The following is a 25,024-nucleotide window of genomic DNA, read 5'->3' as shown; positions in this document are numbered from 1 at the left end:
TGTGTGTGTAAAAACAAACACAGGATTCATCCCCAGAGAGTATGACGTTATTAAATCTAAACAATCGAGCAAGAACCCTTGTTCATACAAGTACACTGAAACCAAACTTCAGGTGATAACGTGTAACAATGGAAAACCTGTACACCTTGATGCGTGGAAGAATTAAAGTTGAAAGTGATGCTATTTGTGCCTCTTTACTTGGAAGTAACATTTATCTAAATGTTAATTATGTGGCTATGTTCAGTTAATTCTGGAAATTAAAGGATTTATTTTGGAAGTGTAAGAATTTGGGAAACATTGAATATAGCAGAATAAACTTTCTTCCTCCAGCAATCTTTGTTTGTCTTTTGATTTATTGGATTTACAGCTATGAATACATTTTGAAGCAGAATACATGCTTGCATTTTTCACATTGTCAATTTATCTGGACACAAACCAAAAACAAAACTGGAACTGGGAGGACTGGGAGTATTGTGTTCTGGGCATTTTTGTAACCTGTGCTAGAGCAAAACTGTTTTTGTTTTTTTTACAGCACATCAACAAAACGCAAACAAAATTCTTATAGAGTTCTTGTATACGCTGTAAAAAAAAAATCTGTAATTTTACATTTTTCTTCTGTTACATCTTTGCAGAATTTTGCAGATATAATTATCTTTGAAAACTATAATTACTGTCCAGTAGTTGCCAGATTCAGAAATGTATATTGTATACAGATTATATATAGATACAAATGTAATGAGTATGAACAATTGCATGTAAATTACAGGTTTGCATTATTAAAATGCAATCAATCATAATATTATTTTACAGATGGCTATTGAAATTTCATATAATTAAAGTACTATCAGTTATGTAACACTAAAAATATCAATATTTTTGTACTTTTTTTTTATTGAAAAATATCAGAAGTGAAAGGGTTATATTGAGAAAATTGTGCCACCAATCAGTCAAAACATTTTGTATCTTAGTTCTTAACAGAAGCAGTGTTAGTGCTGGTACTCTGCCGCGCAACCTCGACAAGATCTGAAATGATGTGATTGGAAATTGAAAAGTTTCATCCAATAGGCAGCAATAAGGAAAAAATTTGGAGGAAGGAAACAGGCCATTTATAGTTTGTACCTGGTGAAGGATGACAAACAGGATTAAAAAAAAGGATTAAATGTTGAGACACAGGAAGTGTGTTTAAAAGCTGTCATTGGAAAACTGAATTTCATAACTCTATAATGTTTAAGTAGGTAAATGTTTATATAAAAATCAAAATGCTATGCCGTATTACTGCACTGTTATGATAGTATCAAACAAACCAAAGCTAATATTAAATGTAACTTTCAGTGTTTATATGGAATCCAGTCTGATTTGATAAGATTTGTAGTTAGCAATGTAATTACATGTGCATGTGATTACAATACCAATAACATTTAATAACATTAACATTTTTTAATTTTTTAAATAAAACGTCATTTTAAACTTTGTAGGTTGGAATAACTTATTTTTAAAAATTTTTTTTATTAAATACCACGATTTCTTACATAAAGTTATAAATAATAAATTATATCAATAACAGTTGATAGAATCAACAATGAACAGTAGATTGTTATAATTACAAACCCAGATGCTAGTTTTACAGTATTTAAGAGCATTTTGACTTTTAAGGGTGGTATGTAATTTTTATGATTAAATAAGACTGCCATGTAAGAGAATTGACATACAATTACATTATAATAACAGTACTTTTCTGCAACTCTAAGGTTGATCAGTTGTGCTGTAGGAACATTTCATCATATTAATAGTTAAAATGTAATCATTTTTACACATGTAAAAATATTGCAGGTAAAAGTTAAAGCTATAAAGCCGTATATTTATATCTAAAAAAAAGGTTTTTTTGAAATTCACTTATTTTTTTTCTTAACAGTACTTAAATATAGAGCTGCAGTATATCGAAGTTATGACAGATCAACTGTGCCACCAAAATGTAAGAAAGGAAACAAAATTGTGAATGCTATGTTTCTTTTTATGTTAAAGAAGATAATTTTTTTATTTGCCCAGTTAAATGTCGATTTCTGACAAGAAGATTTTAGCCCTTATATTAATGTATGAAACCTCAAAACCAAACTGCTAATTACGGTCTGAGAGGTACATTAAAGAGTTGCATGGTTATTATTGCATTTGCCTATATTAGATAAATACACCAAAAAGTTACTGCAGATAGATAACGTTTGTCAGTGGGCATCGACGTAGATACTGCATTAAGTTTCACTTCCTGGCTGATCTTTTCTTTACTCTTTTCTCAAAAACACAAGTTACTATATCATCTTATTGGCTCATTCATCTGACTGCTCCTGCTATGTGGGCGTGTTCAGAGGCTCCAGCTGCAGCCACAGGCCTCCCTCCGCACGCAGGACGAGTTGGGGGAGACGGCGAACTCTGCTGCTCCCGAGTTCAGGATTCACTCCTGGGGTCAGTCGAAACCTGAGCAGGGTCAACGCCACAACAACACGGAGCTCCACCATGGCGAATTTCTGACCAATGCAGTTCCTGTTAAAATATACTTGTTATTTTGCTACCAAAACATTTCCTAGTTATACTGTTGGGAATAATTCTGAAACTGAACCTGGGGCCTGAGGAGAAGGGGATGAAGGCATGAGAGGTTTGGCTCTTTTTGTTGCTTGGGTCAAATCGCTGGGGATCATATTCCTGGTTAGAGAGCAAATGACAAAGATTAAATATGACAGATTTGTATCAAAAATTAAGATGATCTTACTAAGTGCTTACATGTGGGTTTGTCCAAACAGTGGGGTTATGGTGTGTTCCATAAATGCTTACCAAGCAGATTGTACCTGGTTTACAAGAAACAATTAGTTGAGTTAGTTAAAGCTTAAACTTTCCTTTTACAACTTCAACATTTATTCGTTATCAGCTTCTCTCATTAAGTGTGTAACTTGACATTAAAAACTGGAACTAATATATAGTAATCTCTCCTTAAATAGTATCCCTTAAAGTACTGTCTCACAAATGAAAGCTAAAGCATGATTTATGACAAGACACAGCTCTTGAATCTCCTAAGTCTATTTGAAAATCTTGAAAGAGAGTTTCCCCCCTCACCTGCTGGGACTGTTCGGTTTCCTGGCAGCACCATGTCCTGGGTGTAACTCCGTGTTACAGCCTGCACAGGAGAGTGGAGTCTGAGGCTCTCTTTGATGCACATGGTGGTGAAGGGAAGGTTGGACAGATCCTCCCTTAAGATCAAGTCATGTCAGGGCACTGAGATAAAATTCACATGTAAACATCTGAAACTACCAATAATGTTGCTGGCATTTGTATTTTCTGACCACTGGATTTCTTGTCCATCTCGTCCCTCTATCAGGTCCATCACTTCCTGTCTGCATTTTTCCTGATAGTGTTCATGGCGTGCTAAATTATAAAGCGTCCAGCAGATGGCACTGGCTGTTGTGTCATGACCTGCCCGAGAAGAAGGAAGATTTGCAAAGTGTGAGGATAATGACAGCAAACTATGAGCTGCAGCTTTAAAGAGACATCCTAGAGTATACAGCAGCAGTTACCACTATGGTGTAATTTTTATGTGTGACCACAGATGTTACTGTAACATGTCACCTGCAAACATGAAAGTGTTGGCCTCAGCCTGCATTTCCTCGTCCGTTAGTCCTTGCCCATCTTCATCCTTCAACACACAGACATCTTGCAACTAATGCAGTGCCAAAAATGTAATGCATGTTCATTTCATTTCATTCATTTCATTTATTTGTTCATTTTCAGGCACAACAAATACCTATATTGAACATAAAATGCACAAAACAAAAAACAAAAATTGCCTGAAAAAGGAGTGGGACGAAGAAAACTTATTAAATCCCACCCCTATACTCACTCATCAACAAAAAAAAACAAACTTCCCGCAGCTACGCCCATCATTGCATACAGACCCATCAACAGCCCCGGGCAGATACAAGCATCTAAACGGCAGCTCGCAAACAACAATTAGAGCCTTCATAACTGAATACAGAATATATAAATTATAAATTGCATTACCACAGGTAACAGGCAGTAATAACTACAAGTAACAAACACATATACATATATATATATCTACACACACATGTACATATATGTACATACATACACACACTTTTTTTTTGGAATCCATACCAGCAATGGTAAGAGAACAGACATTACAGAGCACACTAAAACCATCATTGAGTATACTGTGACCAGACCAACTGTTTGTAGAGAAATTTAAATCTATGAATATTTTTGCATTGTTTCAATTGTAAACTCAGACTGCTCCAGATTTTCACACCACATACAGACACACAAAAACCTTTACGGGTTGTTCGAGTTCTGGGTAATTTGAATTCTCCAAAGCCTCTCACATTATAAACCTTTTCTCGAATTTCAAATCTAGTTTGTAAATTTGCCAGTAAAAGTTTAGTAAAAGCTTTATACAAAATTATGGATGTATTGTAATTAACCAGATCCTGGAATTTAAGTAACTTTGCCTGAAGAAAGAATTTGTGAGTATGATCTAGATAACCAGCCTTGTGAATAATACGCAGTGCTCGTTTCTGTACTGTGACTAATGGATTAGTTGTATTTTTATATGTGTTTCCCCACACTTCCACACAATATGTAAGATATGGAAGAACCAGGGTACAGTACAGAGTACGAAGTGCATCTTTATCAAGGAATTGCTTCACTTTGTTCAAAACTGCGAGGCTTCTGGAAATTTTGGTTTTTATGTGTCTGACGTGTGGTTTCCATGAAATTTTATTATCAATTACGACTCCCAAAAATTTGTTTTCACTCACATTATCAATTGGTACACCTTCAATGATAATTGGTAATTCTATATTATATTTTAAATTACCAAAAAACATTGCTTTAGTTTTATTTATATTTAATGATAATTTATTTATGTCCATCCATTTTTTAAATTAATTTTAGCTCCCTGTTTACGGTCATTACAAGATCAGTATAATCATCGCTACTGAAAAATATGTTGGTGTCATCTGCGAACAGTATGAGTTTAAGTACTTGAGAAACATCAAAAATATCATTTATGTATACATTGAAAAGTTTTGGTCCCAACACTGACCCTTGGGGAACACCACATGTAATACCAAGTTTCTCTGAATGGTAATGCCCTATGCTAACATATTGTTCCCGACCCGTTAGGTAACTTTTTAACCAGTTACCAGCTTTCCCTCGAATACCATATCTTTCCAATTTATCCAATAAAATTGAGTGATTGATTGTGTCGAAGGCCTTTTTGAGATCAATGTTAAAATGCCCTGTTTCACTTCTAACTATTTACCTACACTGTGGCCAATTTCAAAGTGTCCCCAACACCATCTTCCTACACACTTTCACTTAGTTTACGCATATGTGTGGAAGGTCCATACCATCACCTGTTCCAGGCCACTAATGACTGGTGGAGGTTCTCTGTCTGCACAGAATTCCACATATAGATCAGTTCTACATGATTATTTCAGAGCTGTCTCAGTAATAGTTCAAATATAATGGCTCTGGAAGCGAATAACTGATGCATACTCAATAATCCAGCTAATTAAATCCCAAAAGGTTGATTTTGTTCATCTGGATGTAGCCTAAAACACTACATCCATGAACAGAAGCTTAACCAAGAACATATCATATGGAAAGGGTATTATTATATAACTGCCTGAAAACACACCACAAACTGCAGGATAATTAATATGCGGAGGCCAAGAAAAACAAGTCACTGGTCACTAAAAGGACTTATCCAGGACCCACTCAGATGCCCATAAGAGTGAGCCTGTATAGCACATCTATATATCCAACCAGCTCGAAGAATATGCAGTGAAATCAATACAGTTGAATTCCATTTGGCCAAAGATATGTGTCATCTAAATATTGTCTTACTCCCAAAGCAGCAGAAACTGTGCTGCATGCTAAAACACACGGGGAAAATGTAGAGATCCAACAACTAATATTTTGCTGTGAGATTTGCTATGATACATTCTTCATGCAGGTAGAATGAAGTGAAAGATTGAATTTTTCTGCAAAGAGGTTTTAATAAACAGTTAATGTAGTACAATGTGAACAAAGTGCCTTGTTGATTTAATCATTTTTAAACATGAGTGTATACATATATATACACAGAGTAACTTTTAATGTTTAAATGTATGAAAAGTTTTAACTTTAATGTGCAGCTGTATGAAATATACAGCAGCAGCAAAAGTGCACGAAGTAGTAAACTAAATATGACTCCAGGTAATTTATTTTTCACCTCTGTGAGATTTTGACATCTAGTATTATGTGAAGTCAGCTAATGCAGAGAAAGTCTGGCTATGTTGAAATTTCCTCATTATGAATCATCTACATGTTACAAACCCTTATTTAAGAGACACTTAAGCCGGTGCAGTATTTCAATTAAAAATGGCTCTATACACTCCTTTTTTCCACTACTACCTCCTCCTGGTATCTACTCGGCTCAGCCCGGCTCATTTTCTTTCAGTCGCTTTCTATTAAAGTTGAGTACCATCCTACCTTTGTCAACAACATGATGTCTACAAAATCTTTCCTCTTCTGGGCTGTTGGAGCAATTTCAGATTGTGCTTCTGTCTCCCTCTGTTGGTTAAGGAGGGTGCGGCGCTTCTCAACCACATCCCTAGTGAACCTGTAAACCAGAATGCAGCGGTTTACATCACTAGCCTGCCTTTACCATACTCAACAGTTCATTAGACATAATTACAAGTTACTATTCAAGAATATTACAGCATCAAAAGTATCTAGAACATTAGATTTAAATAGATTTTTTTTCAACAGTATTGCACAAGGAAAAGAAGATAAGCAACATAAAGGACAGTAACACTTTAGTTTTCACCATTTGGGAGTAACAATGTGTCATCACAATTGCAGCCTTCTATGTGACTTGTGTAACTCAGCTGCAGAATGTCAGAAGGTCAGATTATTACCTGTGTACTGTGTTTAAGGCTTGTTTGAATCGTTCCCCCTGCCGAGTCTTCCAGTAAATCCAGTCCCAGTGGTGTAAAATATTTTTTTCTCTACGCTCTATTATCAGGTCACTGAGCTCCACTATGGCTGACACGTACTCACTGGAAGACCTGGAGGGACAATCTTCTTAGAAACTGACAACTACAACAAAAATGGGAGATATCAGTTGAAGTAAGTGGCTGATCTCACTGCTGACAGTTGCTGTCGTAGCTGAAGGCACATTTCAGTAAACTGTCCAGAGTCATCAGAGTGACGTGGTCAAACATCTCCAGATTAGTTTTGCCTTCTGCTACAAGTCGGCACCACTTGTCCTGAAAACGGAAACAAGGAGGGATTAACAGGATAAAGGTGTGAGCATAAGCATGGAAACAAATCATATGTGGTGTGTGATTCATATGGTATATAATTTACAGCACCTGCTCTGTGCATGATAAGCATACGTTTTTGACAATACTGGAAAATATCATAATATAATATTAAAATATATAAATAAAACAATACACAAATATAAAATCTATAACCAGCTGGATCTAACAAGTAACCATAGCAACTCCATACAAAGTGAGCTTCGCACGGCTTGATATAATGAGAAATGTGGCAACGGGAACCTCTGGGGTACGCAGTTTTGTCACTGCTGTTGTGTGCTTGTGTGCGCAGCGCCTCTATACATGCTCTTTGTGATGTGTAGTAATGGGTACCTACCAGTGAGGACGAAACATACAGTGTCAAACATTCTTGTGCAACACAAATCTGTCATGAGCAAGATGAAAGCAACAAAAGTCTGACTGCCATCACCCAGAGAAGCTCAAATATAAGAGCTGTGCACGTGTAATTTGTAAAAGAAAACAAAAGTTGTATTCACAATTTCCCAAACAGGAACTTTTGATAACTTGAATCAAAACCGTCCTTCAGAAGCTATTCAAGAAAACATTACACAAACGTTGTAAAGGAGTTCTAAAATCTGAAATGAGATCTTGTCCTGACCCTGAATAAATACAGTCACACTGTAAAGTCTAAAAAAAAATAAATTTTTTTTTTAAAAAGGGCATGTTCTAATCTCTGTAGCAAAATATTATGGTGAGCAGTATCAAATGCTGCATTGAGGTCTAGCAGGATAAGCACAGAGAGGAGGCCACTGTCAGAGGCCATAAGAAGATTATGGGTAACCTTCAATTAACTTAATTTGTAACCTGAAGTTAACTGGAAACCTAATTTTCCTCATTGCTGTATCAGTTTAACCATATGCAGTTTTTAAAGGTTTCAAGTGTTTGCTTGTCTAAATATGTCAGTAAAAACTAAAATTAGCATGTTTTGTGTATCTCTATGTGTGCCTGTGTGTCTCTTACATGCATGGTTTTAGCTGAGGAGTTAAAAACGGCAATGTAGCTCTTCAAAATATCAAAATGAAAAGCTGGAGTGAGCAGCCGCCTCTTGCGAGACCACACCTCTCCGTTACTGATCAACACACTGTTTCCTGAGAGAAAAAAGAGAGTTTGCAGGAATAATTCTTTCCTGTATTTCCTATGTTCTATTAAGACTGGGTAATTTAAAAAAATTTGACAGTGATCCTATCTTGCAACCATGGATGAGAAAAACTGAAATGTCTGACTTACCCAGCCATGGCTGTAGATGATGATAAATGAGTTCATCTTTCACTGTGATGCTGGCTGAAAAAAGTAAATAACAGATGATGTGAGAGAAGAACAAAAGCTTTGGAAATGTGGTTTAATACTGACTGACTGTTGGTGTTTTACCCTACCAGGTGCCATAAGCAGAGGTTTGACGTAGTCAGGGTGGAAGAGTCTGACCAGATGATAGAAAGGACCGAGGAACCAGCAGCAGGAGTGTTTGTATGTCTGCACCAGGTCATCCACCCGCTGAAGACCTTCTTCTGTGCTCTGCATCTAAAATGTTTCATCCCGAAACAAAATTTAAAGTTTTGCGGTGTTTAAAACAGTCGAAGAGGAAATAATGGTGATATTTTGCAACAGAAAGTAAACCCTGTTTAATTCGGAACTCTACAGTTATGTTACGATTTAGAGATAAATATGTCAAATAGATCATAAAAATCTAGATGATTGCTGCGTGTCGTACCTTCCCAAGATGGCCCAACAGCCATGAACGTGTCTGTGGTTTGCTGAAACAGGACAACTTGTGAGAGTACCAGGCGTGCCGCAGCAGCAGCCTCGCAGTCCAAAGTGCAACCACAGTAAACAGTCCAGTACTGAAAATGTACAGGACTGAAGAGAGACCTGTCCAGCTGAGGACCAGAGCAAGGACAGTGTGCAGGAGAGTCATCATTAGGAGAGAGAAATTAGCATCCAGAAGTCCAAGTTTCTCACCACTGATCCTGCTCTGTCGTGTTTCTTATAGGGGGAAGTTGCTGATGTTGAAACATGTAGAGAGGAAACTGCTCCACCCCACCAATTCTGATTGTAAATACTGAAAGGTTAAAGTATTACACTGAACTGCATTGCTCTAACTGCATCAAGTTGTTGAAACCACTGAAAGGCATTGCATTGTTGTACTGTGCAACAGTGCTGGAAGCAGTTTGTACATAGAGAAGCAAAATCTTCCAAAATATGCAGTTGTAGAAATATAAACATTATCCCATCCTGGAAAAAAGCTTGATAAAAAAAGTGAAATGGCAAAACACACACAAAAGCAAACAAACAAACAAAAATCCCTAGAAAGCTAATAACCAAATTAAATGTCTGCCCCCAGAAATGTAAAGTAAAATTGTATGTGTATGTAAGAACAAAGCTAAATTTTGACATAGTGTCTTAGAAAGTGTTTCCGAGAGAAAGCGTAAATGAAGAAAGTGGCATGCATTTCTCGTTCTCCTTCACAGATCAAATCACATGGGGCAACATGTTTACCACAGAATTCACACAACGGGTACAAGAGGAAACATTTTTAGTTTTTTTAAAGTTGTGGCTTTAATAGAATAAAAAATCCAGTTTGGGATGAGCCTATTGTAGTTGAGCTCTTGTTAGTCTCTGTCATTTCATAAAAACTCTACATGTCATGTTTCCTCTCAAAGGAAATCTCAATGACAACTGCACCATGGGCACAACAATTCCTAAACTTTTAAATGAGCACTAACTAATCACAGCATACATTAAAAATGAAAATTGTAATCATGTATCAGATTTTGTGTACATGATGATAATCTTTGCAAAAAAACACAATTTTTCATTTAACAATAATGTTAATATCTGTTGCTATCACCAACTGTCTTTGTCAAATTCACTCAGATTGTTTATTGCACTTCTTTTTTGTTTTGGTAAGTGAATCACGTTGAACATGGGGGAGCTCCAGAGTCTAATAGCATAAATGTGCAAAATATATTTTATTGATGTGTCTTAAAAACATATCAACAAGCATTTTTAAATACCAATCATTTATCCAGGTCTGGGTCATAGGGTAGTAACCATACATGCCCAGACCTCACTTTCCCCAGCTGCCTCTTCCAGCACTTCTACCATTTGGTTTCCAGGCCAGTCATCACACATAATCTTCCCATCCTGCCCTGGTCTCCCATGGTCTCCTATCTGTGGGACAAGCCCAAAACGCCTCATCTAAGACTCCAATGCAGGATGCATTAGGCGTCCTGATCAGATGCCTAATGCACCTTAGATGATTCCTTTTGATGGAGACCCTGTATGTGTCAGGACTCACCTTATTGTGATGAGATGTTAGATTTCAGGAGCAATGTTGTCAGGGCAAATGGTCCTGGGTGAGGGGTCAGACTAAGTGCAACTCAAAATCTGAAATCAGTCCATAAACTGATTTCTGAATATATAAACCTTACTGGAGATACCCAGGGACACCGGTGGAGACCCCATCCTGATGCTAGGTCTGGTGAGGGAGCTTGTTTGGGAGTGCCTGGTGACCAGGCCTTAACTCAATAGTGGTCTGTTCTTCTCTGTGCCAGTATTTGAACATTCAAAAGCATGAGGCTAAACACACACACAAGAAAAGACAACACTTTTCAAAAAGAGGCAGTCTTCCTTTCAGGTTCTAACCAGGCCGGATGGTGCTTAGGCTCCTGACGTTGTGAATATTCAGAGTCGTGTGTTAGTGGCAGGATCAGACACATGCCAGTCATTACCACAAAAACCATCTGAGTGTGTTTATGTCCACAGAAGCAAGAAAACACATCTGAATACAGTGACGCAGTGAGTTAGTACACTACATACAGAGAACATAGTAATGCATTAGTGAGACATGATTTTAGGTAGAATAACGTTAAAACGAAACGCAGCTGCACAGTTACAGAGGCAGCTTTGCATGTAATTATTGTTACAGCCTCTATAAAGCACTGTTTGTTATTGTGAGGATTCCTAGAACCATTCAGGACACTGAAATGATAGAAAACACTAAGAACATGCGTACTCTTAGGTACTACAGCATGCAATAATAACAAAGTTACAGTCATTGACTTTTGTTTGTATACAGACTTAAAGGGATGAGCAGCAGTAGCGCTCAGCAGTGACACTGCTTTACAGCTTAATAAGAATTTGACACCCACTTGAATAAAGAAGAGCAGTGTATTATATTTCAACAGGAAAAAGCCACAGACAGTATTGCAAGATCACAGCTGAAGTCAATTTCCCAAACTAGAAAACAGCTTGTTCTTCAGTATAATTGCAAACACAGACATCCTGTTTTTCTTCTCTTTGGGTTCATACCCCACGACGTGGTTTTTATGTTTAAGCACAAAAGGCTTCCATGATGTTCCTGGTGGCCACATCTGGATTTATTTGCAGTAACTGCTCTGCCAGTGTGCATTACAAGTCAGGCTCAGGCCTGCACTATATCAGAATCAATACTACAGCTACAGTTGCATCATTTTTTCTCATCCAAAGAAGAGCTTTGAGTGTCCTTCTATTCCTGAAGACTACTTAAAAGCTGCCTAAAATACTTCAGGCTGTGCTGAGCATTAAAGTACTACAACTGTTTTTGCGTTACATCCTGTATTTCCATGTATGCTTGCAAATGGTTCATTGCACCCATTTTCCTAGCAGAATATAAAGAAATAAGGGGGTGGCTTTTGGACACTACTCCATGTTGCAATACAACAGTGTTAGGTCATTGTCCTCATTGTATTGATACAGGAATAGGAAATGTTCCTACATTTGAATTTAATTAGAGTATTGTAGAGTACTACACTTTATTTGAATGGAGATAGGCCACACACAGTTGTGCATATGATATACATGTTCACAAATCCATCGACATGGTAGCATATTAAAAATCTATTTTGAAGCTAGAAATAAGCTTAACAGTCACCGGCCACTCAACACTTAATTCCCTACAGTTTAAATATAGTTTTAATATGTTGTGTTAAAGTCTTGCTAGAGAACAGTTAGTGACGTGTTAACAGACGGATTAGATATAATGCATCACTTGCATTTTATCAACTGGCATTTACAATTTTTTACCAAACAGGGGAAGAAAAACTTTTAGAAAAACTCAATTTATGTCATTTTATTTAACAATTTTTTTCCTCCACGAAACAACAAGACTCCAAGCAGAAGAAACCCCCCAAAACAACACCCACTGACAAAAAGAGGCATACTGTGCGCTTTTACAGACAAACTGTAAAACAACAACTTTATTTTTCTCAAAAGTATACTCATTACTAAACTGTGTAAAGACGTTAGTCCCAGCTTCTCTTTTCATGTGCAACGACTGCAAGTGATCAAGTGCAACAAGTGTCAGCAACAATCTCACTGAAATATTTCTTTTAATTTTCAAGTTTTTCATTTGTAAAGTGACCTATAAATAATCAGCTTTTCTTTACACTACTGAGATTCAAACAAAACATTAAATCATTACAAACACTCAGGATGCGTCCTCAGCTTGAAGGCAAGCAGGCAGAAGCAATGACAGCCAGCATCTTCTAATACTAGACTGGCCTGGTACAGCTTGGAATTGACTAGACTGATCTGTATCCAAGTTGAAACTAGCCTGGATCGGCCCACTACAGCCTGATCCAAATGTGACAAATGGAATTTTCAGGTCGGACCCATCAATGCTCCCTAAAGGAGAAGTGACTCCAGTCTGTGCTGAGCTTTTACTGCCTTCCTGCTTTGTATCAACTTGTGGTTCGGTGGAGCAACTGATGCTCATCTGCGATTGGTCAGCATCCATTTTTGACTGTTGGGCTGGTGTCATCAGCCAGTGTGGCCGACTGTGCTCATTGGTCAGATGATGAGGCGGGTCCAGGGGAGAGCTGCTGTCAGAGGAGGAGCTAAAACGACAAAAGTTTTACTCTAGAAATTACACAACTGGCAGCCAAGGTGAACCAAAACAACAAAACAAAAAACATGTTGATCAATTCTGACATTTTTATTTGCGGTACCCTCTGTCAAAAGTATTTCAGCCATTGTTTCAAGATCATATATTCTGCTAGTACCAATATAGGTAAGAAAAAGACTTGCCTGATGAATGATGTCTGCAGAGAAGCAGAGGATGACGAGTAAGCTGGCTGGCTATTTTTATGTGGGCTTGCCATGGTAACATAGTCATCATGAGATAACACAGATGAGCTGCGGCTAACATGAGGGGACATGACCATGTATCCCAGTCCCTCCCTGTCGTCAACGGACTCCTGCATCTCACAGGCTGCGGCATCACATTGGTCCATCTTCATTTCCATGTCACTCCAAGTTTCAGAAATGGACCTATTCTGAGATCTGCAAGGGCTGAAATTAAAGCTCAAGCTTGGAGACGATTCAGGATTTGTTTCGTCTGGTTCGAGGGGCTTTACACAAGACTGTGCAGGACTAGTCTGTATGTCAGGACTTCTGGGGAACAAGACTAAGGGACGCTGTGGTCTTACATTCACCATTCTGTTTCTGTATTTAGGTCTGCAGCGTTTTGAGGCCAGAAGGCCTTTATTCTGACTCTGACTGGAGACTGGAGAGCAGCTCAACTCTGGAAGAACTCTTAGTGCCCGAACTGCCTCCCGAACTGCCTCGTGAATATGCTGGGCCAGTATTCTGTTTCCTGTAAAGAACATATACACCAGGATGAGTCACACTCTTTACTTTTGTCCAGTCAGGCCTCAACACAACATTTTTTGTTTGTTTAATTACCTTGGTCATTTGTTTCCATCCAAATCTCTCCAGGACCATTTGGTGCAGACCTGCCGAGCTCCAAGTAGAACAAGCCCTCCAAGTGGCCAAAGCGGCGAACGCTCAACAAAGGTATCGTGACGGATGGCAAATCATTTCCTGCACCCACTCTCACCAAGATCAGAGATGTTGCTGTGAGGCAGAGCCGATTCTCACCAGTGAGGGACTTGGAACTACCCAGACCTCTGGGCTTCACCGTAATGGGCCAAACCTTAGACAATGTGACAGAAACAGGTTGGAGCAAGACAGCTGGGAGGTTTTTTTAATTACTATTTTGAATTGACTGAGGGTGTCAAAGCAGCCATCTGATGAAAATATGAATTCTGCACAGTCCTTTTTTATGTTTAATCATTAGATTAGGTTTCTTTTTGAAGGAGGTACAGCACTTGTGTGGCATAAATGTGTCCTATTGAGAATAAGGTTGTCATATTTGCCATTTCTGATTGATTCTGAGTATCAGGGAAGCTACTCGCTTTGATCAAGATGTTATTAAATTCAGTATATTTAATCAACTGCTTATGATCTTAACTACAACCGAAAAGTGCTCTAACCTCTTTAAAGAAAGCAGCAGGGGGCAGAGTGCAATAGCCATCATCATCTTCATCAGCCCCTTCGCCATACTCTTCATCGTTTTGCTCTTCCTCCATCAGTTTCTTAAGGGCTACATACCAATCCTCCTGCTCCTTCTGGTCCTCCATCACCAGCACCATGGTCTGATCCTTGGGATACAACGCCACAGTGTGGCCTTTCCGGGAACTGGCAATCCGGCTCACGCCAAGACAGCACCGCAAGTAAATCACTCTGGGGAATTAAATACAGTTAGATTTTAATGCTTCTTCAGATGAAAATGAAAGACATACATCCTATAAACCCTCTACAAACACACCTATTTTTGGACACATGTTTTGAGTATCATACTTTTTAAATTTAGGACTACCTGCTAATAGTTGAAATATTTTTAACTGTATTATTATTTAGAGATTTATAAAGAAACTACTAAAAACATCAATTTGAGGGTGCTGTATCATATGCTTCACATATAAAGTCACTTTTACAGACCCTTGTTTGCTCGACCCAAACAGCGCAGCTTTGCCAGAAGACTTCTCCTTTGCCATAAACTTCTCCTGGCTCTTGTACCACTCGAGTCGGCTCGGCCCAGTGTGACTCCCTGCTCTGAGGACAAAATATCTCTTGTGGTTCCGCTCCAGCTTCCCCAGGTAACCTTGTTTCACCACATCAGTCTTCAGCCCAGACGAGGTCATGAGGGCACTGGCCAGATGGCCCAGAGGGATGGAAGTTTGACCGGCACAGAAAAGTTCCTCATACAAATGAGGCGAAGGACCCTCATTCAACTGACGGCCCCCAGAGTCTTCGTCATGCTCAATTTTACCATCATTCGAGAAAGGCTGCAGAGTTTTCACTGGCAGACATTTTTGGATGGAGCCGCTGTCATGACATGAAAGAGGGGAATAGGAAGCAGGTGGAGATTTTCTTTGGTTGGTGAACCAGTCGTACCCTTCTGCCATTTCATTCAGGACAACCTTTAAACCTGCTGCATGCAGAGAGGGAGAGTAAAAGTGGAGTTAATGAGATGACAGAGGCTCTACCAACAATATTATTAATACTTAATTTAAAAATAACAAAAACAACTCAGTGAGTTGTGGCTCATTTTATTTATTGCTTCTAGAATGGTGAACATTTACTTTATGATTTATGACAATATTGTAGTTTGAATTTAAATCTGATCAACACAAGTCACTGTATCTTTGTCCCTGTTTAGAGTTTAAGTTTGATAATGTATCTCACAGGTGTGAATAAAAATAAATCAGATTTTACAGTTTCTCCAACGACACAAACATCCTCCATACACTGAAGTGTTTTGTTCAGTTTCTAATTGCTGGGGCCCAGCAGAGTACCAGTCTGAATAGTTGTTTGTTGTGAACCAGACAGTTGTTTTGTTTTAAACTGTGACTTTTGAGCATTATTGTTGGCAAAAACCTGGGAAATTATGAAAAAAAAAATGTGTGCAAAAGCAAAGCAAATCACAGAAGGGGAATCAAAACTAAGAAATTAAGAGTAAACAGAATCACAAAAGTTCCGATGTTTCCTACGTTAACAACGTGCAGGCATTCTGTAATCAGATTATGAGTTTGAACTTGGAGCTGGTGAAGTTATCTTTCCTGTGACCACAGAAATCTGGTGGATAGATGAACTAAAGATACAAAGCTGAGCCAGGTTTTATTTATAAAGCACCAAACAGTTACAATTATATATAAGAATTTTTTTATTTTTTTTAAAAGTGCAAGACACAAAAACATGGATTGACACAATAAAATAAAACAATAAAATTTCACACTTGGTCAAACGCCACACAGAAAAAGTGGGTCTTCCAAGCAGATTTAAAAATGCCTTTGAATGCAGACTAAGCCTACGTGTTTATTCTGGTTTCTTTTAATACTAAACTACTGTAAACTGCTTTTTCTCTCACTCAGCTGGTGTGTCTGCAGCAGCAGTGTTATTTTCGGTCTGTATTGGGCGTAACAGTTTCATATCTTTACTATAGCATAATTTTATCGTCAATTCTGCTGCCAGTAAACTTCATTTTTGTGATTGGGTTAACTTAGCAATCTGATAACCAGCACTGTGTGCCTGTTCCCGCTGATTGTTGATGTTACACTAAAGAGAAGCCAGATAACAGAATGGCACCCTGGGTATGATGAACTCAGTCTTTAGTACAGGGACCAGATCACTACTGAAGACTATCAAAACAAACAACAGACACTAGATGATGAGATTTTCCTTCATAAATCATTTTGAGCATTATCACAACTGCACAAGGTATTACAACCTACTGAATTCAGCTCAAGCTGCTCCAAGAACTGCCTCTTAAACTAAGGTCTCTTTATGATGCAAGCTTTCAGCAGTTCAATATTAGAATGGATTGCTCCCTATGGATTTAAAGAATGTCTAATATGATAGTGGAGTTCAAAGCACACATACTAGAGTCATTCACAATACCCTGCAAATAATGAAACATGCTATAGCAATGCATAGGGTGCGTGGGGTTCATCAGAGGGTGGGGGTAATAGCAGCAGTGAGGCTCTTAGGTTCATGGCCAAATGTCAGCAGACGGTCAATGCAACAAGGTCCTACACCCAAAGAGCGATTCGTTCCATTCTCTCCATTTTATAGCCTCTATGACTAAGGTCAGTTAGCTAAGATGATAGCAAAGCAGCAGGAATGTCCATGTCGTAACACAAAGCAAAGCAAAAATATATTGATGACTCTACCCTGGAAACAAGCAAATAACAACTGACACAGAAAAGTAATAAAAAGATTTCTGGACACCGTTAACTAATTTGCCTGTTTCTTGTGGCATGCTAAGTTCTCCACAGAAAGTAAGGCTCAGGGGGAGAAAAACCACTCAGTGCTTTATGTAAACGAAAAAACAGAAGAATAACCCGAGGGCAAACTACTTAGACTGCTGAAAACATGACTGTTCAGCTCATTTGTGGAGTAAAACCGTTTGCGTACAAGAAATGTGACAAATTACAGATTTTCGAGGTAAAACAACTTTTTAAATGTACTAAAATAAAACTACACATTTGTGAATAGTACAGTTTAGGGTCTCACTTGGGAGTTAACAGCTTCTTCCCATCAGCTAGCAGAGTTACCACTGTGGCGGAGTGAAACTTACCTGTGGCAGGCAGCTATAAGTATAACACCTGCAGGTACGCGCTTTCCCGGCTGCTTTCATAACACGCCGCTGTTTCCAAAACCATTTCCCGTCGCTCTCCGGGCTCAGTGTGTTTGTCTCTCAGCTGCTCCGAGATTCCAATCAGTGTGGCCTTCAGGGGTCTCTCGTGAAAAACACAACTGTATGAAACCATACAGTCCATGATGGAAAAGAAAAGAAAAAAAACTGGACAGATGCGTTGAAGTACAGAGCAAAGTCAGCTTGGCTGTATTGAGCTTTAAATCTGAGCTTTCAGTAGTATGAAAGTTTTACCTGGCTTAATCACCATGGTAAGCTATGCTGTGAATTAGAGGCGAGCAGATCGAAACAAATATAACCTGATACCGGAGCAGAAGCTTAAACTACAAAGCAGGATTTTGTCTTATGTAGGTAACTTCAGGGTTACCTATACTATGAAGGGGGTTCACTTCTCACAGGACTAAATCCCCATGGTAACTTATGCTGTGAATCAGAGGTGAGCAGATCAAAACAAATACTGCTTATTTCAGTTAAAACAAAGTCTATTGTATCCATACCAACACGTATTGGGTCGATACTAGCATAACAGGGCTGATATTTTGTTTCAGTCCTCTATGTCCAGTATGTAGCCCACTGTAGCTGTACTGTGAAAAATGTCAGAACTTTTTTGCACTGACTGTCACATCTATTTTATTTATAGCCTCGCTTTTAAACAATGGAAGTTAACACAAACTCCTTAAGAGACAGGTATGTTTACATTTCAGGTCTCCAAAAACCCCAGTTTCAAAAAAACCTGAAAACCTGAGGTGTGTTTTGTTGTGTTAACAGTGATTTAGTGCTCATTAAAATGTGTTAAGAATTTGTAACTTGATGATTAATCTCATAAGTCATGACGCACTGCTCACCCAGACATAAGCTGCCTTTGTAAGATCAAAATATCGGTATTGGTACCGGCCATGTAATTACTTAGCATCCGATCAGTACCAGAAGTTGCACTATTGCACATGCCTGCCTTGAACCAAACCTGCACCAGAGCAGATTAAGATCTATCTTAGAGATTAACAGGTATAAAATCGCTGCCTATATAGTGTCACCATCCCCGGAAGATCTTTCAGATCTCTGTGCGTGACACCCTGATTAGAAGTTTTTTTCATTCCCAGATGAGCATCTCGTTGAATGTCTCCATTACGAACATTTTGCTCCAACCCTATACATATCAAATATAACACAGCGAGGTCGTGCTTTTCACATCAGACTAACCTCTTTGTGTGGCAATTTGCTTTGTCACCATCAGGGGTTTCCTTTATGACACAAACTATGCACCAGTTAGAAAGATTTACTTTTCTCTTACACATGAGCTACAAAATTTTGTATAAGAAATCTCGTAAGGTAAGAAGGAGTATTAAAGAGGAATTCTGTAGCACAGCAGGTGACTGATGTACAAATCCTTCAGTTATACTTCATGATTATACTTGGGATTGTAGCTGCTGTAATTAAACTTCCCCATCTCTGGGTGGACATGACTCTAGGAATATTCAAATCCTGGTTCCAGTGCCTGCATAGACTCAAGGTATCATCAGAGAGAACTGTGGCATGTGTTGTTCTCCATAATATTGCCTCTCTTAGCAGCACCCTGCCATATGAGTGGATGAACCTGGGGAAGAGGATCCTGTTCACCCTGAAAATGTTCATGATGCAAGAGCTGTCAGAGAAACCATTTGCTAAAATCGCTTTTCAGATTAGTTTACCCCACCCCCAGAGGATAAATCAGGACTCTTTATTCAACATTTTATTTGTTCTTCTTTATTTCCTACAAATACAAAACCAGCCATTATCATTTGTGGATTTATCTGAGAGTAACCACCTGTAACATGTTACCCACCTCTAGCTGGTGCTCCAGTAATTCAATTTCCAGATCTGTCTTTCTAATCTGACGATCCAAGTATGTGATTTCTTTGTCAGTTTTTGTCATTGTTTGGATGAGGTGCATTTTGTAAATTTCTTTAACTGGTAACTGTAAAATGTAAGAATGGCTTGAAATGTATGCATGGTGCAGTTTAAATAAAGCTATGAAAATGCAGAATGGCATTGAACGTCTCACTGTGTTAATATGTGCTGGGGTAGTTGATGGAGCTTCCTCTTGATAATGTTCGGCCTTGCTCTGTTAATTTAAAAGATAAAAACATGAATATGAAGGTTGTTTTCCAGTCATCGTCATCACTTCACTGCACATTTCAAATACAAGAACACACGACTAAAACATACCTCTACTGTCATGGTGTGTACCTCACTAGGTCTATCTGGTTCTATCTCAGCAGATAATGTATCCTTATCGTCATCTTCGTCTGCTTCCTGTGATGAAGAGCAACATTCTGTTTTAGAAACCTTTCTTTAGAAATATCTCAGGAGCACTCAGTCACCTACTTACAGATGGAAGGGATGGAAATGCTTCTGCTGAAGTAGGAGTCTCATCAAGGCCATCAGCAACTGTTGAAATAAATATGCAGATGTGTTATAGCACATGATGGCATTATGAATAAGTCAGCAGGGAACAGCATTCCTAAGTAATAAAGACATTATGGAAAATGCATGTCCAAGCTAATACTAGTAACAAGTGAAGTAAGCCGAGCGTTTTCTCTGCCCGGTTTCCATGGTGAATCATAGGCTTTTGGATTTTGGATTGGGTTAAAAAAAAATGGTATCACGCACGTGCTTACCTCAGGGTGGGCATACTCAGAGTTGATTAAACTAACTCTGATCAGCTGTTCTGGACGCTCAGCGTTTATCAATTCGGAGTTTCTTTTGAGTTTGTTGATCTCCCTTCCTGGATAAGAGCCCTGCTATACAGTCTTGTTCTTCTTCTTTTTATTATTATTATTATTGTTGTTGTTGTTGTGTGTTTGTATTCAGAGTTACGTCATGTATTTCTATGGACATAAAACACTCCGTGGTTCTTATAGTGATGACTGACATGCCTCATGCATGCTGAACACTCCCGATATGAAAATCTCCTTCTACTTGGATGGGAGACCGCTTGGGCACTTCCTTCTACAAGCTGCAGAGGGCGCTGTTTGTCCTTTTACACATGCTAGTGTCATGTTTTTATTGCTGCATGAAGATTATAAGTATCATTATAGAGTTTCCTTTAACATGTTTTTGTGCACCTGCCAGTTTAAAGGCACATTTATTTCAGCATTTTTATGTCAGTTTAAACGAAGTCCATTGTTGCAAATTAGAGAAAATGTTGTGTATTATGTAACTATGCACAATGGATAAAAAAAAGATCATGTGTTCATGATCACATCCAACAACAAGCTGTTCTCTAACCATTTCAGGTGGTGTTTTACACTTTAAAACACAATGTACAACAAGTCGTATGTGAGATGCAGATGTGGCATTGACTCAGTGACTTTGAATAATTCACAGAGCAGAGCTGTCTGTTACTTATCTCTCAACTGTTACAACCTAGTGCTCATAATTACTTCATTCATACCCAAGCAGTCATGTTTGTGTCGTCAAAATCTTTTTGAATAAGCTGTAAAGCATTATAGATGTAGCATTATCACCACTGGAAAACACATTTAATATCATAATACATTTAAGTGCAGAAGCAAAAATAACGACAAAATCACAAAGATATTCTTTATTGTGTTCAAACTTTCTTTTCTTTCTTTCTTCTTTCTATACTTGCATATGTGGCTGTTGTGACCTTTTCATCCTCACAAAGATGCCTGTCATTTTAGATTAGTGAAACTGATTACTTTTAAGTATTTGTTACATTCTGTACAGCATGGTTACCCCAGGCGGTTGTGTATATTGGATAATCTAAACTTGACTTTCAGCTTTGAATTGCATTTACATTAGATTAACGGTGTCACAACTTTCCAAGTGAAAAACTTTTGGATAAATTCTGGAGGATGCCATTTAAATTATCATGTCAAATACTGTTAAAATCCTTTTTTCTATAACTCGCACATACCAGTAAATACTTTTCCTGGTAATATTCTGCTTCCTGTAATCTGTATCTTCAGTTTCACTTTTTAAATTATTTGATCGAACTCACGCCGTTTTCTTGGTGATGTTTTTCTTTTGTCTGCTGACATCAACCGATAGTTTCTCATCACTATGCTGCTGTCAGTTCAGATGAGAGAAGTTATCTTCCAGCCAACTTAAACTTTTTTTTGAATAAGCAGCAGGGCATTTTGCATCCACATAAGATGAACTGTTCAGATTGTAACTCTGTTATACAGCATCCACTTTGACTGGGAGCTTTTGAGCAAACAAAGTTGTCATTTTTAGTATTTAATATTTAAATAATTTGTGGTGAGAGAACACACAAGCCTTCATACAACAGCTATACTTTAGATGAGGCCTCCTCCTTGGTGTTGTTCTCTGAGGCTGCTAGCATGGCTGGTTCCTGCAAATTTCAAACATGCAGTAGTACAGCCACTGCTTAAGAAACCTGGCCTTGATCACACAGTTTTAGCGAACTATAGGCCTATTTCCAAGCTGCCTTTAGTCTCCAAGGTTTTAGAGAAAATTGTTTTTAGTCAACTGAAAGATTTTCTAGATGAAAATGGAATCTTTGAGGTTTTTCAGTCAGGTTTTAAAACCCTTCACAGCACAGAATCTGCATTACTAAGGGTTTTTAATGACATCCTTCTGGCATGTGATTCTGGTAACCATGTTGTTCTTGTCTTGCTTGACCTAACTGCTGCCTTTGACACAGTAGACCACAATATTTTAATTTCTCGATTACATGATGTAGTGGGTATTGGTGGCACTGCACTCAATTGGTTTAGGTCTTATTTGTCAGATAGAACTTTCTCTGTCAGCCTTCTCGGTTACGAATCGTCTTCTGCTCCTCTGTCATGTGGTGTCCCACAGGGCTCAATTTTAGGGCCACTGCTCTTTTCTCTGTATCTACTGCCTCTGGGTTCTATCCTTAGAAGGCATGGGATCTCATTTCACTGTTATGCCGATGACTGCCAAATTTATTTGACACTAAAACGCAAGGATGCCATCTCCATAAAACCTCTCTTGACATGTCTAGATGACATTAAAGCTTGGTTGGCTCGAAACTTTTTAAATTTTAATAAAAAGAAAACAGAAGTGTTGGTGTTTGGACCCAGTGGTCCCTGTGAGTCCTCCTCTGTTGTTTTAGGATCCCTGGAAGTCTATTTTAAATCTGTTGTTACTGACCTTGGTTTTAAGTTGGACAGTGATTTTAAATTGGACAACCAAATCAGAGCAGTGGTGAAGTCCAGTTTTTATCATTTAAGGCGACTGGCAAGACTAAAATCTTTTCTTTCGAGGCAGCACCTTGAAACAGTGATCCATGCTTTTATTTCTTCCCGCCTGGACTACTGTAACTCACTTTATGTGGGGGTCAGTCAGTCATTGCTCTCACGTCTGCAGCTGGTTCAAAATGCGGCTGCATGACTCCTAACAGGAACTCGAAAAAGAGAGCATATAACCCCTGTGCTGGCCTCTCTGCACTGGCTGCCTGTGTCTTTTAGAGTTAATTTTAAAATTCTTATGTTTGTTTTTAAATGCCTACACAGTCTTGCCCCGCCTTACCTCTCTGAGCTTCTTCATCCCCACATACCCTGTCGGTCTCTCAGGTCAGCTGACCAGCTGCTCCTGGAGGTACCAAGATCCAGGAGGAAGCTCAGAGGGGACAGGGCCTTCTCTATTGTGGCTCCAAAATTATGGAATAATTTGCCCATGCATGTTAGAGAGGCCCCTTCACTGTCCACTTTTAAATCACGTCTTAAAACCCACTTTTATTCCTTGGCTTTTAACCTCAGTGAGACTTAGTTTCTTTTTTAATGCAGTAGTTATTTAATTAATGATTTCACTCTTCTTTTATTTGTTTTTTATTTATATCTCATGTAATTTTATTTTACAGTTCCAATGTACAGCACTTTGTGTCAGCTGTGGTTGTTTTAAAGTGCTTTATAAATAAAGTTGATGATGATGATGATGATGATGATGATGATGATGATGATTTGACTTGTTGCTTCAGGCGAGGTCAGATAACACTTTTTTAGTTGTTCTGTTGAAGAAGACATAGATAAAAGAGTAAAAATTCAACCACTTTCTTTCACTGTATGACATGATGTATGATTGTAAAAGAAAACAACTATTTTCTTTAGAGCAAAAAAGAGCAAAAAAAATTCTAAAGGGAACATTTATTTATTTTTATTTTATTGGTATTTTCCTTAATTGTGTTAAATATATATTTTCTCATCTTAATGTCCACTGAGCTGTGAGCCAGGGGGCGGTAATGCGCCTTAACATTGGTTGCCAACCAAGAAGAAGAAGAAGCTGTGAGCCAGGAGGGAGGGGGTGAGTGAGTGATTCGTAACAGGAAGGGAGGGGGTGAGTGAGTGATTCGTTCAACTCGTTTGAGCTGTGAGCCAGGAGGGAGGGGGTTAGAGAGTCCTGAGTGATTCGCTTATGCTATGATTCAGCACAGCAAGGGAGGGGGTGAGTAACTCAAATGTGCTGTTAGCATGTTAGCTGAGCGATGCTACTGTGAACCGAGCTATTGTCTTGATGTGAGCTTCTACTCAGGGTTTTTTCTTCCAGTTCAGAGCAGAAATGCTTTTGTTAAGAAACTGCCCCCCCCCCACACACACACACACAATTTTAATTATAAGCTACAGGGATGAACATGAGTGACATTCATTCGTAACCACAGGGTTTAACATGATGCCGGCCAACTCTTTGCCTTTTGTTTATGGGTATTTTTGACCTTTCTTCCAGAAGTGCATTTGTGTGGACAGACACTGACGTTGGACGAGAAGATTTGGCTCGCCTCTGTGAAGGCCAGTCAAGTCTTCCACACCAAACTCGCTCATCCATGTCTTTATAGATCTTACTTTGTGCACTGGTGTGGAGTCATGTTGGAACAGGAAAGGGCCATCCTCAAACTGAAATTATCCAAAATGTCTTGGTTTGCTGAAGCATTAAGACTTCCTTTCACTAGAACTAAGGCTACGTTCACACTGCAGGCGAAAGCGCATCAAATCCGACTTTTTTGACCCTATGCGACCCATATCCGATCATGGTATGACAGTGTGAACGGCACAAATCCGATATTTTCAAATCCGAGCTGGGTCACTTTCGTATGTGGTACTGAATCCGATAC

The 25,024-nt window shown here is 38.6% G+C and overlaps 2 protein-coding genes across 2 annotated transcripts; both read right to left on the bottom strand.

The window, feature by feature from the left end:
* Positions 1-2,342: 2,342 nt before the first annotated feature.
* LOC146608967 (cytochrome P450 4F3-like) lies at positions 2,343-9,309 on the bottom strand. The gene is made up of 13 exons (XM_085347291.1): positions 9,103-9,309; positions 8,768-8,912; positions 8,622-8,675; positions 8,355-8,482; positions 7,198-7,319; positions 6,969-7,118; positions 6,541-6,670; positions 3,613-3,679; positions 3,330-3,459; positions 3,103-3,236; positions 2,773-2,837; positions 2,612-2,694; positions 2,343-2,535 (listed from the first exon to the last, which is right to left on the bottom strand). The coding sequence occupies exons 1-13, from the start codon at positions 9,307-9,309 to the stop codon at positions 2,343-2,345; spliced, it is 1,608 nt and encodes a 535-aa protein (XP_085203417.1).
* A 3,549-nt stretch (positions 9,310-12,858) lies between these two features.
* Positions 12,859-15,679, bottom strand: LOC146608966 (uncharacterized). Its single transcript, XM_085348842.1, has 5 exons — positions 15,213-15,679; positions 14,705-14,954; positions 14,115-14,364; positions 13,458-14,025; positions 12,859-13,267 (listed from the first exon to the last, which is right to left on the bottom strand). The coding sequence occupies exons 1-5, from the start codon at positions 15,677-15,679 to the stop codon at positions 12,859-12,861; spliced, it is 1,944 nt and encodes a 647-aa protein (XP_085204968.1).
* Positions 15,680-25,024: the final 9,345 nt, after the last annotated feature.

The sequence above is a fragment of the Diplotaxodon limnothrissa genome, linkage group LG23, assembly GCF_057381915.1.
Source record: "Diplotaxodon limnothrissa isolate DT_005_m linkage group LG23, D_limnothrissa_male_GT1.1, whole genome shotgun sequence".
Classification (NCBI taxonomy): domain Eukaryota; kingdom Metazoa; phylum Chordata; class Actinopteri; order Cichliformes; family Cichlidae; genus Diplotaxodon; species Diplotaxodon limnothrissa.
The sequence above is the reverse complement of the archived record's forward strand: the minus strand, read 5'-3'. Positions and strand labels throughout refer to the sequence as shown.

What these genes read in the sequence shown, in the direction of transcription:
- LOC146608966 (XM_085348842.1), bottom strand. Translation starts at nt 15,679, where the DNA reads ATGGCAGAAGGGTACGACTGGTTCACCAACCAAAGAAAATCTCCACCT. An exon ending in CTGCTGCTTTCTTTAAAGAG is followed by an intron (nt 14,365 to 14,704) that starts GTTAGAGCACTT and finishes ACATTGTCTAAG; the next exon opens with GTTTGGCCCATTACGGTGAA. An exon ending in GATGGAAACAAATGACCAAG is followed by an intron (nt 14,026 to 14,114) that starts GTAATTAAACAA and finishes TGTTCTTTACAG; the next exon opens with GAAACAGAATACTGGCCCAG.
- LOC146608967 (XM_085347291.1), bottom strand. Translation starts at nt 9,309, where the DNA reads ATGATGACTCTCCTGCACACTGTCCTTGCTCTGGTCCTCAGCTGGACA. An exon ending in AAACCGAACAGTCCCAGCAG is followed by an intron (nt 2,838 to 3,102) that starts GTGAGGGGGGAA and finishes CTTGTAAACCAG; the next exon opens with GTACAATCTGCTTGGTAAGC. An exon ending in CTGTTTGGACAAACCCACAT is followed by an intron (nt 2,695 to 2,772) that starts GTAAGCACTTAG and finishes CTCTCTAACCAG; the next exon opens with GAATATGATCCCCAGCGATT.